This window comes from Muntiacus reevesi, chromosome 13 (assembly GCF_963930625.1).
Source record: "Muntiacus reevesi chromosome 13, mMunRee1.1, whole genome shotgun sequence".
Classification (NCBI taxonomy): Eukaryota; Metazoa; Chordata; class Mammalia; order Artiodactyla; family Cervidae; genus Muntiacus; species Muntiacus reevesi.
Window position 1 is genome coordinate 7,510,590 of NC_089261.1, and position 18,358 is coordinate 7,528,947.

The window sequence follows — 18,358 nt, forward strand, 5'->3', positions numbered from 1 at the left end:
AAGGAAATGGCAACCCACTCCAGTGTTCTTGCCTGAAGAATCCCAGGGACGTGGGCTGCCGTCTGTGGGGTCGCACAGAGTCGGACACGACTGAAGTGACTTAGCAGCAAACAACAAGCTACTAAAAAACCAATGGGTCAACAATGAAATCAAAGAGGAAATTAAAAAATACTTTTAGACAAATGAAAATGAAAGCACAACCACACAAAATCTACGTGATGCAGAAAAAGCAGTTCTTAGAGGAAAGTTCACAGCAATACAGGCCTTCCTCAAAAAACAAGAAAAATCTCAAATAAACAACCTAATTTATCACTTAAAAGAATTAGAAAAAACAAAACCTAAGAGCAGATCACAGCAATACAGGCCTTCCTCAAAAAACAAGAAAAATCTCAAATAAACAACCTATTTTATCACTTAAAAGAATTAGAAAAAACAAAACCTAAAAGCAGAAAGAAGAAAAAGTAATAAATGTCAGAGAGGAAATAAACAAGAGAGATTAAAAAACATAGATAAACCAAAAGAACCAAAAACTGGTTCTTTGAAAGGATAAACACAATTGACAAACCTCGAGCCACGCTCACCAAGATGAAGAGAGTGACGACCCAAATCAACAAAACAAGGAATGAAAAAGGAGACACAGCAGAAATACATAGCAGAATACTATGAACAATTACGTGCCAACGAAGCTGACAACCTAGAAGAAATGGGTAAGTTTCTAAAAACACACAGCCCATCAAAACTGAATCAAGAAGAAATAATCTGATCACCGGAAGGGAAATATAGTCTGTAATTTAGAAACTCCCTACAAAGAAAATCCAGGACCAGAGGGCTTCAAAGGTAAATTCTACCAAACAAGAAAAGAAGAACTGATACCAATCCTTAAGTGAAGTGAAAGTAAAGTGAAAGCTGCTCAGTCATCTGTGACTCTTTGCAACTCCATGGACTATACAGTCCATGGAACTCTCCAGGCCAGAATACTGGAGTGGGTAGCCGTTCCCTTCCCCAGGGGATCTTCCCAACCCAGGGATGGAACCCAGGTCTCCCACACTGCAGGCAGATTCTTTACCAGCTGAGCCACCAGGCAAGCCCAATCCTTCCCAACCTCTTCCAAAAAAAATGGAGAGGAAGCAACACTCCCAAAGACATTCTGTGAAACCATCATCACCCTGATACCAAAACCAGATAGAGACATCACGAAAAAAAAAAGAAGAAAATTATAGGTCAATATCTTTGATGAATATAGATGCAAAATTTCTCAACAAAATATTAACTGAATCCAATAACACATTAAAAGATTACACACTGCATCCAAGTGAGATTCATCCCAAGTTCACAAAGATGGCTCAACAGATGCAAAATCAATCAATGGGATAAAATAAAGACAAAAACACGTGATCATCATCCATTAGATGCAGAAAAAGCATTTGACAAAATTCAATATCCCTTCATGATTTTTTTTTTTAAAAAGCTCCTGCTAAAGTGGGTATAGAGGGAAACATCTCAGTACAATGAAAGCTATTTATGGCAAGTGAAAGTGTTAGTCGCTCAGCCTGTCTGAGTCTTTGGGATCCCGTAGACTGTGGCCCACCAGGCTCCTCTGTCCACGGGATTCTCCTGGCAAGAACACTGGAGTGGGCTGTCATGCCTCCTCCAGGGGACCTTCCCAGGGACTGAGCCCACGTCTCTAAGGTCCTCTGCATTGGCAGGCGGATTCTCTACCGAGAGAGCCACCTGGGGAGCCCACTGATGACAAACCCAAAGGCAACGTGATACTAACTGGTGGAAAGCTGAAAGCGTTCCCCTTAATATCGGGAAGAAGATAAGGATGCCCACTCTCACCTCATCTTTTATAGTATTCGAAGTGCTGGCCACAGCAATCGAACAAGGAGAAGAAACAAAAGATATTCAAACTGGGAAGGAAGAAATAAAACTGTCATTATATGCAGATAATACAACACTATATATAGAAAATGCTAAAGACCTCACACAAAGACTACTAGAACTGATAAATTCAGCACAGTAGCAGGATACAAGATTAACATATAGAAATTCACTGCATTTCTTTACACAAATATCATAAAGAGAATGAAGGAAAAAACAAAACAAAACCTCTTAAAATCACATCCTCGCCCCCCCACCACCAAAATGAAATACTTTGGAGTAAACCTGATCAAGGAAGTGAAACACATACACTGAGAACTATAAAACGTTAATAAAGGAAATTCAAGATGACTCATACCCCATGCTGTTGGATTGGAAATGAATATTATTAAAATGTCCATACTACCCAAAGTAATATACAGATTTAATGTGATCCCCATCAAGTTACCCATAACATTTTTTTACATAACTAGAACAAATAATCCGAAAATTTAAACAGAATCATAAAAGACCCAGAACTGCCAAAGTAATCCAGAAGGAAAAGAATAAAGTTGGAGGCATAACCCTCCCAGACGTCAGATAATGCTACAAAGCTATGATAATCAAAACAATGTGGTACTGGCACAAAACCAGACATATGGATCAATGAACAGAATAGACAGCCCAGAGATAAAGCCACACGTCTATGGTAAATTAATGCTTGACAGAGGGGCAATGATACACAACGGGAAAAAGACCGCTTCTTCAGCAAGTGGTGTGGGGAAAGCCAGACAGCCCCATGTAAATCAGTGATGTTGGAACACCCATCTCACCATACACAAAAAGAAACTCAAAACGGATTAAAGACTTAAATATAATACATGGCACCATAAAAGTCCTAGAAGATATCATAGGCAAGACATTCTCTGACATAAGTTATACCAGTGTTTTCTTAGGTCAATTTCTCAAGGCAATAGAAACAACAAATAAATCAAGTGAAGTAAAGTGATAGTCGCTAAGTCATGTCCGACTCTTTGAGACCCCATGGACTATATAGTCCATGGAATTCTCCAGGCCAGAGTACTGGAGTGGGTAGACTTTCCCTTCTCCAGAGGATCTTCTCAACCCAGGGATCAAACCCAGGTCTCCTGCATTGCAGGCAGATTCTTTACCAGCTGAGCTACAAGGGAAGCCCTAAATGGGATCTAATCAAACTTAAAAACTCAAGCTTTTGCAGAGCAAAGGAAATCACAAACAAATGAAAAGACAACATAAAGAATGGGATAAAATATCTGTGAACAATGCAACTGACAAGGGTTTAATTTACAAAATATATAAGGAGCTCACAAAACAACAAAAAACAAAACAGCCCAACTGGAAAATGGGCGTAAGACCTAAACAGACCTCTTTTCAAAGAAGAAATACAGACGGTCAATAGGCACATGAAAAGATGCTCATCATGGCTTATTATTAGAGAAGTGCAAATCAAAACTACAATGAGCTAACTACCACCTCACATCAATCAGAATGGCTTTAAAAAGTCTACTGATATCAAATGCTGGAGAATGGCATGGAGAAAAGGGGGTCCTCCTACACTGTTGGTGGGAACATAAGTTGGTGCAGCCACTGTGGAAAACACTTACGGAGGTTCCTCAGGAAGCCCAGAATAACCATGTGATATAGCGATCCCACTCCTGGGCATATATCCAAACAAAGCTATAATTTAAAAAGATACATGTAAACCTATATTCAGAGCAGCATCATTCACAACAGCCAAGACACGGAAACAACCTAAACGTTAATTGACAGATGAATAAAGAAGGTGTGTGTGTGTGTGTGTGTGTGTGTGCGCGTGTGTGACAGATGAATAAAGAAGGGGTGTGTGTGTGTGTGTGTGTGTGTAATGGAATACTGCTCAGCCATAACTAAGAGGCCATTTGCAGCAACGTAGCTGGAAGCAGAGATCACCACACTAAGTGACTTAAGTCAGAAAGACAAAGACCATGGCTGATTCATATCAATGTATGACAAAACCCACTGAAATGTTGTGAAGTAATTAGCCTCCAACTAATAAAAAAAAAAAAAGACAAAGACCATATGGTATCAGTTATATGTGGAATCTAAAATATGACACAAATGAACTCACCTGTAAATCCAAATCAGACTCATGGACAATACAGAACAGACTGGTGGCCCCCAAAGCAGAGGGGGGTGGGAGAGGGCTGGAGTGGGAGGTTGGGGTTAGCAGATATACACTTTTATATAGAGAATGGATAAACAACAAGGTCCTACTGTATACTGCAGAGAAGTATATTCAATATCCTATGATAAGCCATAATAACAAGAATACATAAGAATAACATATATCAATATATGTATAAATGAATCACTTTGTTGTACAACAGAAATTAACACACTGTAAATCAACTATACTTCAATAAAAACTACTGATCAGAAAAAAAAAGAAATAATCTCATGTACAACTGCATCAAAAAGAACACCTAAAAACGAATAAAATACCTAAGAATAAAAGTGACCAAGGAAGTGAAAGACTTGTCTACTGAAAAAGACAAGATAGTAAAGAAAGAAAACTGAAGAAGACACAAATAAATGGAAACATATTTCCTGATCATGGATTGCAATTAACGTTAAAATGTCCATACTACCCAAAGCAATTTACAGATTCAATGCAATCCTTATCAAAATTCCCATGGCATTTTTAACGAAACAGGACAAACAATTCTAAAATTTGTATGGAACCACAAAAGACCCCAAATAGCCAAAGTAATCTTGAGAAAGAAGAACAAAGCTAGAGGTATCATGTCCTCTGATTTCAAACTCTATTACAAAGCTATAGTAATTAAAACAGTATAGTTTTGGTTTAAAAACACACATAGATCAATGGAACAGAACATAGCCTAGAAATAAACCCACCCATCTATGGTCAGTTAATTCACAACAAAGGAGCCAAGAATGTTGGAAGACAGTCTCTTTAATAAACTGCAATTAGAAAAACGACAGCCACATTAAAAAAAAAAAAAAAAAGTAATAAAACTAGACCGCTATCTTACACCATACACAAAGCTTAACTCAAAATGGATTTAGACTTAAACATAAGACTTGAGACCAGGACTTCCTTGGTGGTCTAGTTGCTAAGACTCCACACTCCCAATGCAGGGGGCATGGGTTTGACGCCTGGTCGGGGAACTAGATCTCACAAGCCGAAATTAAAAGATGGCACGTGCTGCAACTAAGAACCAGTGCAGCCAGACAAACAAAACTGAGGATATTTTTAGAAAGACCTGAAACCATAAAACTCCTGGAAGCAAACACAGGCAGTAAACTCCTTGACACAAGTATCTGTGATGCTTTTTTGTTTCTATTTATTAAAAAATTTTTGGTGATGATATTTTAAATCTAACACCAAGAGTACAAGGAACAAAAGCAAAAATAAACAAGTGGAACTACGTCAAACTAAAAAGCTTCTGCATGTTAAATGTAACCATGGACAAAATGAAAAGGCAACGTACTGAATGCGAGACAATATCTGCAAATCATGTATCTGATAAGGGGTTAATATCCAAAACATATAGAGAACACACAACGCAACAGCAAGAAAACCCCAAACAATTCAATTAAAATCTGGGCAGAAGATCTGAACACACATTTTTTCCAAAGAAGACATACAGATAGCCAACAGGTTCATGAAAAGATGCTCAACATCACTAAACAGTAGGCAAGTCAAAACCACCATGAGTTACCACCTCATACCTGTTAGAATGGCTATATAAAAAAAAAGAGAGAGAGAGAAATAACAAGTGTTGGTAAGGATGTGGAGAAAGGAGAACTCTGGTGTACTGCTGGTAGAAATGTCGACTGGTGCAGCCACTATGGGAAACAGTGTGAGGCTCCATCAAAAACTTAAAAACAGAACTACCATTTGAGGGATTCCCTGGCAGTCCAGTGGTTAAGACTTCACCTTCCAACAAATGGGGTGTGTGCTCCCTCCCTGGTTGGGGAGTTAAAATCCCATATGTGACTTGGCCAAAAAAAAAGCAGAAACAACGTTGTAACAAACTCAATGAAGACTTTAAAAATGGTCCACATCAAAAAAAAAAAGAACTACCATTTGAGCCAACAATTCCACTTGTGGGTATTCTTCCGAAGAAAATGAAAACACTATTTTGAAAATCCATACACATTCACTGCATTCACGCCCGACGTTCACTGCAGCACCATCTGTAACAGCCAAGATGTGGGAACAACCTACGTGTCCATCACGGAACAGAGGGCACAGGAACTGTGATACACACACACACCCCAAGATACCAGATCCCCATAAAAACACTATAAAAAGGCAAAAAGGTATGACACCGACAGACGAGTCCCCCAGGTTGGAAGCTGTCCAATATGCTACCAGGGAAGAGCGGAGGACAGCTACTAACAGCTCCAGAAAGAATGAAGCGGCTGGGCCAAAGCGGAAACGACACTCAACTGATAATGTGTCTCGTGATGAAAGTAAAATCTGATGCTGTAAAGAACAGTACTGCATGGGAACATGGAATGTTAAGTTCGTGCATCAAGGTAAACTGGACGTGGTCAAGCAGGAGATGGCAAGAGGAAACACTGACATCTTAAGAATCAGTGAACTAAAATGGAGGGGAATGGGTGAAGTTAATGCAGGTGACCACTGTACCTCCTCTGTGGGCAAGAATCCCATAGAAGAAATGGAGTAGCCCCCAGAGTCAACAGGAGTCTGAAATGCAGTACTTGGGTGCAACTTCAAAAATGACAGAATGATCTCAGCTTGTTTCCAAGGCAAACCATTCAGTATCACAGTAATCCAACCCCAATGCCGAAAAAGTTGAAGTTGATCAGTTCTATGAAGACCTAGAAGACCTCGTAGAACCAACACCAAAAAAAGATGTCCTATTCATTATAGGGGACTGGAATGCAAAAATAGGAAGTCAAGAGATACCTGGAGTATCAACAGGCAAGTATGGCCTTGGAGTACAAAATGAAGCAGGGCAAAGGCTAACAGAATTCTGCCAAGAGAATGCACTGGTCATAGCTAACACCCTTTTTCAACAACACAAGAGATGACTTTACACATGGACATCACCAAATGGTCAATATCAAAATCAGACTGATTACATTCTTTGTAGCCGAAGATGGAGAAGCTATATACAGTGAGCAAAAAAAAGACCAGAAGCTGACTATAGCTCAGATCATCAGCTCCTTACAGCAAAATTCAGGATTAAACTAAAGAAAGTGGGGAAAACCACTAGGCTAGTCAGGTAGGACTTAAATCAAACCCCCGATGAATATACAGCAACTGAACTGAACTTGAAGTTACCAAAGACAAAGGTTTGAAACCTGGTTCTATACACATCTAGAAATTATATTTCTTTGAGACTTGGCGCCCCATCGGCACCCAAGCCTGGTTGAGATGTTCATTGTCCATAAAGAGCGCTTAAGCCAGTGTCAGGCACAGAGCTGCTCCTCAGTTAAGTAATCATTGGATGAGACACGTGAAGATGACTATCACGCGTACAGGCTGGGGCCCCGGTGCGAGCAAAACCACTGATGACCAGTATTAACATAATATTCCCACCGAACACGGGCAGCGCGCTTACCACGCGCCACACACAGTTTGGAATGGTGCAACCATTCACTAATCCACTGAATCCTCGAAACAAGCCTATATAGGTTCTATTACTATTTTCACGCCCACCGGCCACGCAGCTGCAACTGCCGTAAGAGACGTCATTGCGTGCTTATTACAATAATGAGCTCTTTACCTCCGTTGCCTCCACCCATAACCCTCAAACCCTGAGCGTTAAAGGGGACAAACGGCGAGCCTGGGGCTCGGGGAGGCTCCCACGGGCGTCAAGTTTGGACCCAGGCCCAAGTCCGTCCTTACTTGGCCTCCTGGATGCGACGAAGCACGGCTCCGCCCTCCACCTCGGGCTCGGCTCCCGGGGTCCCGGCGGCCGCCGCAGCCCCCCTCCGCTTCGGACGCCGAGCCGCCGAGCGCCTTCTCCGCGGAGATGCCGCCTGCCAGGATTCTCGCGCCGCCGCCGCCGCCGCCGCCATGGGCCTCCGACGTCACGGCGCGCTCGACCCTACGTCATCGACGCGCGCCAGCTCTGCACGAACTTAAGGCGGGGGGAAGGTAGGCTCAGGTGGCGCGTGACCCTGGGACCGCTCCGCAGCGCGCGTAGGTACCGGGCGGGAACTGCTGGGACCATCGGGTCCGGAAGCCCGATCACCGACCCCGGGGCTGCCTGGGGACTCCGGCGGGCGGGCGGCGCTCGGCCGCGCAGGGACACCGGGGGGGGGGGGGGCGGGGGCACGGTGGAGAGCGCCTTCTGGGCGCCCCTCCGTGCTGTGACCCGGGCCCCGATTGACCCCTGCGCCTTTTTGCCCACCAATGCCAGCTCCCTGAAGCTGAGGCCAGACACGGCTCCCTGCCACCTGCGGTTAGCCATCGCTTCCCGGCCCATCGCGGTCGGTAGCGCCCCTTTGCCCGCTCTGCAGACCCTGAGGCCACACTTCATCGCCGCCCCGCCCCACCTCCAGGGACTTTTGTGGCCGCATCCCTACAGTTGCCTTACCCTTGGACCATTACCGGCTCCTTCTGGACCTTTCAGATAAGCGAGTGGACCTTGGCAGAGGACGGCCCAGTCCTCTGGGAACAAGGGGTGGGGGGGGTTTCAGGCTGCAGTCTTTGGCCCCAGGGGGCTTAGATACCGCCTCCAGAGGCATCTGAATATACTTCGCAGATGCCATGAGTATGATCCTAGTGAGGCCCACCCCAAGATATCAAAAGCTGAGAAAAGACAGAGGTTTTACAGGCCACCAAAGACGCAGTGGTGTCCTCTCTAGGGACTTCTACCAAAGGAACTTGAAAAAACAAAACTCCCTTGTGTTCCCAGGAGGATGGCAGATGGTGAGCAAGCATTTGAAACCATGTCCCTGGGGACACTGAGCTTGGAGAAGGTGACAGTTGGTAACACAGATTTGAAGTGACCAAAGTATCAGACCTTGTTTTCTTTTCCTGGAGAGTGTGGCATTTACCTGAAGGCCAGTTTCAGCTTGGTGGAAGGATAAATTAACACTGTGTCCTGTCTCTGGAGGGAGGAAGCCAGACAGTCAAGGTAGTTACTGAAGGAGATTACAAGAGAGGATTAAAGTGATGCCCGCATCCTTTCTGAGTTTGAAATTTCATGAGTTTTCTCTCTTCTTGTGGGAGCTTGAATGTCACTTGTTAAATTCTCTGTCTTCTGGAAACACGTCCAGCTCTGGGCATTTAGATTACTTTTGTTTAGATTACTTTTGGGGCTGTCGAGGTGACAGTTCCTTAATTTGAGTTCCATTATTACTACAGCTGCTTCATTTGTATCGCTGTGCTCAACACCCAAAGCTTTTTCACACCGGTTATTTAATTTTATCTTGTGTGTGACATCACTTTTACAAGTTAACTGTTGGACTTACTCTGAGGTTTTGCTCCCCTCTCTTTTGGATCTTGAAACACACTTCAACTTTCTGGAAAGCTCTTTTGAAGCATACTATTTGCTTGGCTCTGCTGGGTCACATGCTCACTCATGGGATTCTGAAATAATCTATGCCTTGTGTTTATTTTAGGGCCAAGGGACTGATCTTTGAACAGGAAGCTTCAAACTTTAAAAAAGAAGCTTTCAGAATGGCTTTGAAGAAGACAAGCTAAACACTGCTTCAGAGCACCGCCTTCAGCATGCATCTCACCTGTCCAGGGGCATCCCTGGTGAGGAGCTCTTTGAAGGGTTCATTCCACGGAGGGCCAGAGAGTTGATGCTCATGGAACCAGATTGGTGGATTTGACTTTCTGGAACAATCGTCTTGCTTTATTTTATTCTTTCTGAGAGACTGGAGGTACTGATGGGACCGAAGGGTCTGCGGGGAAGGGAAGCAGCACTTTCATGCTGAATGAAAACTAGACAAGTGACTGCTGGCGTCTGAAGACACCTAGACGCCCCACATCCAGATTCAGCAGACTGGGGACCCGGAGGAATTGCCACTGCTGGGGAGAACAAAGCCAGACTGGAAAAGAAAACCCAAATGAAGAGAATGAGGGCCGGTGGAGAATAAATGGCGGCCTCCACCTCCACAGAGAGCCAGTTGGCCTCCTGGTGAGTAGCAGGGCCGGCGGGGGTTTAGTTCCTGCCAGGCTGCTGGACAGATGTTTTGGGTGAACTGAAAATCCCCAACTGGATTGTCTAGATTTAATTAAGTGGGGGGGGAGCCATTTTCCTCAGAGCCACTAGTCAAGAGCCATTTCTCTCTGAGGCTGGTGTGTTGTGACAACGCAGGCCTCTTGCAGAATCTAGCACTGCTGGTAGATTGCAGAGAGGATAGCTGTGGCTGGATTCTGCAGCTGGGCCGTGACGGTACCCACAGGCAATCACATCCTCGCTTTTGAGAGACAAGCAGAGGTGGCCATGTGGAATTTCACCACGGGAAGAAGTTTGGCCAGACTGGCTCTTGAAGGGTATTCCACAACATCTGCCTGAAACTCTCCTCAACCCCAAATGGGTTAAGCCTGTCTGAATTTGGTTCAGTGAACGTTAAATCGAGGAGAGGAAAGTGAGAGGCGTGGTTTCAAAACAATGAGCAGGGTTTATGACATTATACGTGTGCAGTTCAGACGGGAGCGGGCGCGTTCAGGGTGGTGTGGCCGTAGACGCGTGTGCCGTTCAAAAGGACACTCAAGTGTTCTTTGCGGGCCTGTCAAGAGTCGGGGCACTTTCACCCAGGGAACATGAGGAAAAGGTGGAATGCAGCCCAGCAGTGGGGTTTCATTCATTCATTCATCTATTTATCTACCTATAAGCTTCCAATTCACTGACATATAGTTGACATTCAGCACTGTAACTCACGTAATCTGAAAAGATTACAGTAAGTTTAGTGAGCATCCATCATCTCACACAGATACAAAATAAAAGGAAAAATTTTTTCCTTGTAATGAGAACTCAGGATTTACTGTTTAACAACTTTCATATATAACATACGGCAGTGTTAATTACACTTACCATACTGTACATTACACCAGGGCTTTGCTGGTGGTTCAGCAGTAAAGAATCAAGCACATTGAGATCTGGAACTCAGGCAAGCAAAACGTGCTGGAAACAGTTACGGCTTGTCACGGGAGGATAAGGTGGGGGCCAGGGAGGGCGGCGGGGGGAGGGTGTTGATTGGGGAGAAGAGTGCAGTCACTGCCCTGGCCTGACTGGCATGCTTTCAGAGACTGAGGCTGAACCCAGCGCCAGCCTGGGGAGTTTGCCCTGTGGTCTTAAGGAGATAATTATAGCCATACCGCAGAGGAGATCCTGAGTCTTTAGGGAAGAGAAGAGGGTTGTGGGAATTGAGAAGAGAGCTTCCCCTGCAGAGAGGCAGTCAGAAGGTTGATGAGGGATCCTGTCAAAGGCGGGTGAGGCTTCTAGTTTTTGTTTCATAGGTTTTTTGGCTGAGCCAGGTGGCACGCGGAATCTTAACTTCCTCAGCCAGGGGTTGACCCTGCGCCTGCTGCAGTGGAAGCGCGGCGTCTTCACCAGCGGACCCCCGGGGAAGTCCTGGGGACTCAGGCCTCGGCCGGCAGAGGGGTGCGGCGCCCCCGCTTTCCCAGTGTAGACGTGCTTTCCTGCCTGGAGACTGCACGTCTCCTGTGTCCCTTTGCTCGCCGTGGCCCCAGGGCTGGCGAACGCAGCACATGCCCCAGGCCCTTGGCAAGTGTGTGTTAAGCGACACGGTGGCAGAAAGGCTGAGGGCAGCTGAGACATCCCTAACTTACTTCGCTATCAGTGTCTTAGAAGACACGCTACCAAACCATGTGGGTACGGAGAAGGTGCAGTGTCTCAAATAAGAGGCGTCATTGTGGGCGCCCCGTCTTTCCTTAGCTGCTCGCTGTCTTTTGGGACAGAGAGTCAGATGGCTGGATGGAGGCGTGTTTTTAGCTTGAGTTGGCTGCACTTACGAAATGGTCTTATCTCTTTGTAGCTCTCGGCTTCCTTCTCCTCTGGGGCCCCCAGAAGGCTTTTCAGATACTGAGGCGTGAGTCCCTCTTGGGCTGGGCCACCGGAAGCTGCGTGTTACAAGGCCCTGCTCACGGGATGGAAGGGAACACAGCTCCTCTCTCTTCTCTTGGCAGGTGGAACTATTTCTTCCTCTATGATGGTTCCCAGGTGAAGGGAGAAGGAGATCCAACCCGAGCGGGCATCTGTTACTTTTATCCCCCGCAGGTAAGACGCTAGGCTCACTCGGTGGGAACCCCATGGCCTTTCAGAGGGTTTATATCTGGACAGTTTTCTTCGCAAAATCCAGGCATTTGCCACTTTGACTCTTTGATTCTTTATTTCTTTATTATCATTACTTTGGCTGCACTGGCCCTTTCTGCTGCACACAGGCTTTCTCTGGTTGCACCAGCTCCCCCCTAGCTGTGGTGCGCAGGCTACTCATTTCGGTGGCTTCTCTTGTTGCAGAGCATGGGCTTCAGTAGTTGTGGCACATGGGCTTAGTTGCTCCGAGGTATGTGGAATCTTCCCGGGCCAGGGATCGAACCCACGTCCCCTGCATTGGCAGGCAGATTCGTAACCACTGGCCCAACAGGGAAGCCCTGCTCCCTTACTCCTAGCTGTATTCTTTGTTGCTATTCTGATGTTGAAATGCCCAAGCCAGCAGCCCAGTACTTCCACCTTCTCTACCTGTCTGTTACCATCAGCGATTTTCTGTCTGCTCCGTTGGGGGGGGCGGGGGGGGGGTGGGGATCTTTTCTCCAAACATATACCAGAATAAAGAGGAGTGAGTTATCAGCCATCGTGTGCCCAACTTCAACAAAGATCACCACCTGGCCAGTCTGGTACGAGCTATCCTAACTCCTCCCTACTCTTTTTTTTTTTTTCCTGGAGTATTTGAAGCAGATCCTAGACATGGTGTCATCTCACCAGCATCAGGGAACATCTGTAACTGGAAAGGGTATATTTTGTTAACATCCCACTTGGCAAAAATTACCGTAATTAGTGACAATAACACCACCTTGTATAATCTGTGTTCACATTTTGCCTTTATCATCTGAGATGTTACTCAGCCCTTCCTTCCCTCCCGCTTTTTCTCTCTCCCTCCCTTTTCTCCTAATCAGCCTCTAAACAAGAGCCACAAGCCCGTGTGGCTGTGTTTCAAGTCCCTCCTATCTTATGACACTGCTCACCCACTCCCCCATCCTTTCTCCCCCTGCGCCACTGAATCCCTGAAGACACCAGCTCACTGATGCAGGGGAACTTCAGCACGTGTCCTGCTCTGGGCTGGGCTGGTCACTTCCTCACAAGGGGATCATTCAATGCTTTCTGCCCAGAGCCTTTCCTTTAAACTAGGAGGAGGATCTAAAGACTTGACTGGGTCCAAGTTCAGGCCTTTGAGGTACGAGTTCTCCATTTTCTGTGGCTTCACGTGCCGTCTCCCCCGGGCGGTTTAGTTAATGCGAAGGTGGATCAGGAGGCCTGTGTGTTTGCTCACGTGGTTACGCTCTGACTTGCAGACCGGGGATTAGTCTGCACCACTCTGGTCTCTCCATGGGGATCCGAATGGGGGTAAATGCTCAGGCCTGTGATCTTGGAACAGGAATGCCGTTCTGGGCAGTCATCTCCTGCGCTCACTGTGGGCGTTCTGTGACAGTCCGGGCGGGGTTCGGCCAACTTGGCCTCAAAAGGGCCAGTGCTTTAGGCTTTGTAAGTCACACAAGGTCTCTGTCACACGTTCTTCCTTGTTGTTATTTTGACAACCCTAACAAAACCGTAAAAGCCACCCTGGGCTCACAGATTATAGACAAACAGGCGACAGAGTCGATCTGGCCTCCGGGCTGCAGTCTGCCACCCCGGCTCTGAGGCATGACCTGGGAGTTCAGGACCTTCAGCCTCATGTCTGGACTGGCTCCTCTCCCCAGACCCTGATGGACCAACAGGAGCTGCTGTGTGGACAGATCGCCGGGCTTGTCCACTGCGTTTCTGACCTTTCCGGCTCTCCTCCCGCCCTTGTCCGCCTGCGGAAACTGAAGTTCGCTGTAAAGGTTGACGGTGATTACCTCTGGGTGAGTTTGCCAGGCTGAACCAGTGCCGGCGGGGTCGCCTCTACTAAGAGGCGCTTGTCTTGCTGAGCGGTGTCGTGCCGGCGGGGTTTACACGGTAACCCTTGCCGTGGCTCCTGAGCCTGCAGCCTCATGCCCTGCCTCTGTGTCATCCACGACGCCCGAGTCCCTGTCTGCGGGTGCCGTCGGAGCTGAGCGCTCTCCCAAACATCACTGTCACAGCCTGCATTACACAAGTCAGCGTTCACCTCGCTTCTGAAAGACTTAGGTCCTCCTGTGGGTGTTCTCTGTGCTCTGTGACGCAAATTGAGTTTTTAATCTCCATCTTTTCTTGTTTCCGTTCTTCCCTGTACTTTTCACACTTACCTGGGGAAGGAGCGCGAAACTTGAAGACACTGGTGCACGTAGGTTAGGCTTCTGAGGACCATCAAGGGGAAAAAACAAAACAGACCCACTTACAGCTAGTAGTACCCTTTACTCTCAAGTCCCGATGTCTCCTGCCTACTCTTATTTTAACTTTGTTCCCAAGGGAAAGGGATGCTTAAGTGTGAGGAAGTATCTTCACCTTTATAGGTATTATTTCCAATGTTTTATTGTAAAAATTTTCTAACATACCAAACAGTTGAAAGAACTATACGGTGACACTCACATACCTCTTAGATTCTACAGTGAACCCTTCATTATGGTTGCTTTATCACATACTATCTATTCATCCCTTTATCCTCTATTTTAATGCTTTCTGAAGTTGCACATATGAGTATACACCTTACTTTTTTTTTTTTTTTGAGTCTACACCTTACTGCCTGGCCCCAAGTATGTCATCATGCTGAACGTTAACTAGAGTTCAATATGTGTTTGTGGTTCTTCTGCTCTTTTTGAGGTAAAATTCATTTACGTGCAACGAAATACACAGATCTTGAGTGTATTTCATGCATTTGGATAAATGGTGCACCTGTGTAACACAAGTCCCTATCAAGATACAGAATATATTAGCATCACGCCAGGAAGCTCCCTTATGTCCTTAATTCCATCCCCTCCCCCCGCATCCCAGGTAACACTGTTCGGAGTGTTTCCACCAAAGAAGAATTCTGCCTGTTCTAGGGTGTCATGTAAGTGGAATAAAGCCCGCACCACTCCTCTGTCCTGCTGCTTAATGTATGTGGGATTCATCCCCGTTGCATGGATCCACGGTGCGTCCCTGTTTATCACTGAGCAGTATCCCACAGTTTAAACGTATCGGTCCACTTACTCATTCTTTTTCTGGACACAGGAACTTTGTCCAGTTTGGGGCACGTAAGATTAATAAGAGTCTAGACAAATGAGTATCAAAACTACAATGAGGTATCACCTCACACCAGTCAGAACAGCGATCATCAAAGCTCTGCCAATAACAAATGCTGGAGAGGGTGTGGAGAAAAGGGAGCCCTCCTATATTGTTGGTGCGAGCATAAGTTGGTGCAGCCACCGTGTAAGAGAGGGCTTCTCAGGTGGCGCTAGTGGTAAAGAACCCGCCTGGCAATGCAAGCGACGGGGAGATGTGGTTTGATCCCTGGGTTGGGCAGATCCCCTGGAGGAGGGTATGGCAATATTCTTGCCTGGAGAACACCATGGACAGGGAAGTCTGGCGGGCTACACTCCATAGGGCTGCGAAGAGTCAGACACGAGCAAAGCGACTTGGCACGCATGCACGGTGTAAAAACACAGAGATTCCTCAGAAAACTGAAAACAGAGCTACCAAATGATCCAGCAGCCCCACTCCGGGGCATATATCCAGACAAAGCTCTAATTCAGAAAGATACGTGACTTCTCTGGTGGTCCAGTGGCTAAGACCCCACACTCCCAAGAAAGGGGGCCTGGGCTCGATCCCTGGACAGGGAACTGGATCCCACATGCTGCAACCAGAGATTCCACATGCTACAACAAAGATGGAAGATCCCACGTGCCACAACTAAGGCCCGGTGCAGCCAAATAAGTAAAAGGGGGCGGGGAGACGCGTGCACCCCTGTGTTCAGAGCAGCAGTGTTTACAGTAGCCAGGATGTGGAGAATGTCCATTGCCAGGTGAATGGGTAGACAGGATGTGGTACATTATACACAGTGGAATACTCCTCAGCCATAAAAAAGAGTGAACTAATGCCATTGGCAGCAACACGGATCAAACTAGAGATTATCATACTAAGTGAAGTCAGTCAGAAACTAAATAACACGTGATTATCACTCATACGTGGAATCTAAAATATGACACAAACGAATGTCTACAAAACAGGAACAGTCTCACAGCCATAGGGAACAGACTTGTGTTTGCCAAGGGAGAGGAGGTTAGGGGAGGGAAGGATTGGGAGTTTGGGAGCAGCAGATGCGAACATATTGGATGGATAAACAGGGTCCTTCTGTAAAGTAAAGGGGAAATAGATTCCATATCCTGTGATAAATAATGGAAAACAATCTGAAAAAGAATATATATGGCTTTCCAGGTAGCGTTAGTGGTAAAGAACCCGCTTGCCAGTGCAGAAGACATTTGTTTGATCCCTGGGTTGGAACATCCCCTGGAGGAGGGCATGGCAGCCCACTCCAGTGTTCTTGCCTGGAGAATCCCATGGACAGAGGAGCCTGGTGGGCCACAGTCCACGGGGTCACAAAGAGTTGGACACGACCGAAGCGACTTGGCATGCACACACACATGTATAACTGAATCACGTCGCTGTATAGCAGAAATTAACAACATTGTAAATAAACTACACTTCAGTAAAATGACTTTAAAACCAGAGAAAGGCTCTAAAAACCTTCCTATACGAGTCTTTCTGTGAAGATGCATTCCCCTTTCTCAGGGGTAAATACCTGGGCATGGACTTGCTGGGCCATAGGGCAGGTGTGTGCGGATTTTATAAGAAACCGCCAGACATTTGCCCAATGCGGTTGCACCATCTTGCATTCCCACCAACAGTCTGAGAACGCCAGGTACTTCACACCCTCATCAGCAGAGGTGTCAGTCTGCTTATTCACAATTTTAGCCGTTGAGCTGGATGTGAAGTGGTGTCTGAATAGGTGTTAATTTGCACTTCCCCCGTGACCAGGGATTTTTCATGTGCTTCGTGGATGCTTGGGTATCTTCCTTTGAGATACTTTCTCCCAGTCTGTGGGTGTGCTTAAGTTTCTTAGTAATGTCTTTTGATGAGACATTTATTAGTTTTAATGAAGTCTATCAGTTTTATCTTTTACGATTATTGCTTTCTGTATCCTGTCTAAAACCACTGCCTACCTCATTGGAGAAGACATTCTCCAATTCCGGGTTGAGGCAGGCGGGGGGCACGTTTCATAGTGGTAGCTTTTAAATTTAGGTCTGTAATGCACCTTGGATAAATCCTTGTGACTGGTGTGAGCGGAGGTCAAAGGGCCTTTTCTCGTTGTGAATGGCCCACTGTGCTAGCACCACTGTTGAAAATCTTGCCTTTTCCTATTTGCTTCCTGGGGCTCCTTTGTTGAAGCTCAAAGGACCATTTAAGGGCGGCTCTGTTTCTGGACTTGCTGTTCTGGCCCACTGACCTTTCTGAAGATTCTGTATACGTACTGCTCCGTCTTGATGTCTGCAGCTTTAGGATATGTCCTAAAATCAGCCGGGGGAAATCCTCCAGACTCACTCTTCTCCGGGACTGTTTGATATGCTCAGTCCTCTGTATTTCTGTTGCAGAATCGCTTTGTCAGTCTTTGAAGGAAAGTTGGTGAGATCAGTAGGATTTCTTTCAAATCTGTAGAAAACTGGGGGGAGAAGTGAGCACTTAACTGGGCGCCAGACTGCTGACGGCACTTGAGTGGAGCTTACGTTCAGAGCATTTGTTTGTTTACATGCTTTCGTTCAGACTTGGTTTGTTTAAGTTTCTGTTGGTTCCCTTAGGAGAGATTCCTCCAGGTAGAATTACTGAGTCAAAGAAGACGAAGTTTTTTTCAGGCTCCTTAAACAGAGGACCAGATTACTTCCTAACGAAGCAAATGTCTATTGTCTGTGGAACGGAGCACCGCCAGCTCCGTGCTGGCGCGACGATGCACTCGGTGCAGGTTCTGGAAGCGCCCCATCTGGCTGGATGGCCTCTCCTAACAGTCTGGATCCCATGTTTGCTGTGAAACCCAAATGAAACATCCAGTGTCTAAATAACAGTGCTGACCATACAGGGGTTCAGGACAGAGGTCACGGGTGGCTGGAGTGATGAGAACAAGCAGCTGGGGATGCTGGAATCTGTGTGTGGCGGCGGGGGGCTGAGGACGGTGGGGATGCCCGGGCAGATGAACAGAAAGTGGTGATGATTCCAGCTCAGGTGGCATGAGTGGGTTCAAAACACACCGTTTCCCGTGGAGAGCAGGTGGCTGGGGGAGGGTGTGGGCTGCACAC

The 18,358-nt window shown here is 46.3% G+C and overlaps 2 protein-coding genes across 9 annotated transcripts in view; one reads left to right on the top strand and one right to left on the bottom strand.

Moving 5' to 3' along the window:
* The window catches only part of SRRD (SRR1 domain containing), a 22,122-nt gene extending 14,131 nt beyond the window's left edge, over positions 1–7,991 (bottom strand). For all 4 annotated transcript variants that reach the window (XM_065904598.1, XM_065904597.1, XM_065904596.1 and 1 more), the window contains exon 1: positions 7,784–7,991. In XM_065904598.1, coding sequence (XP_065760670.1) covers positions 7,784–7,956 — 173 coding nt within the window. In that variant the 5' untranslated portion in view covers positions 7,957–7,991. The remainder of the gene's footprint in view (positions 1–7,783) is intronic.
* HPS4 (HPS4 biogenesis of lysosomal organelles complex 3 subunit 2) overlaps positions 7,950–18,358 on the top strand; it is a 25,132-nt gene continuing 14,723 nt past the window's right edge. Inside the window, exons 1-6 of one of the 5 annotated variants that reach the window (XM_065904592.1) lie at positions 8,038–8,080; positions 8,301–8,812; positions 8,927–9,020; positions 9,508–10,031; positions 12,047–12,137; positions 13,835–13,978. In XM_065904592.1, the coding sequence (XP_065760664.1) occupies positions 9,991–10,031; positions 12,047–12,137; positions 13,835–13,978 (276 nt within the window). In that variant the 5' untranslated portion in view covers positions 8,038–8,080; positions 8,301–8,812; positions 8,927–9,020; positions 9,508–9,990. Of the gene's footprint in view, positions 8,081–8,300; positions 9,021–9,507; positions 10,032–12,046; positions 12,138–13,834; positions 13,979–18,358 lie in introns of all 5 variants that reach the window. The other 4 variants (XM_065904591.1, XM_065904593.1, XM_065904590.1 and 1 more) reach the window with 4 other exon arrangements.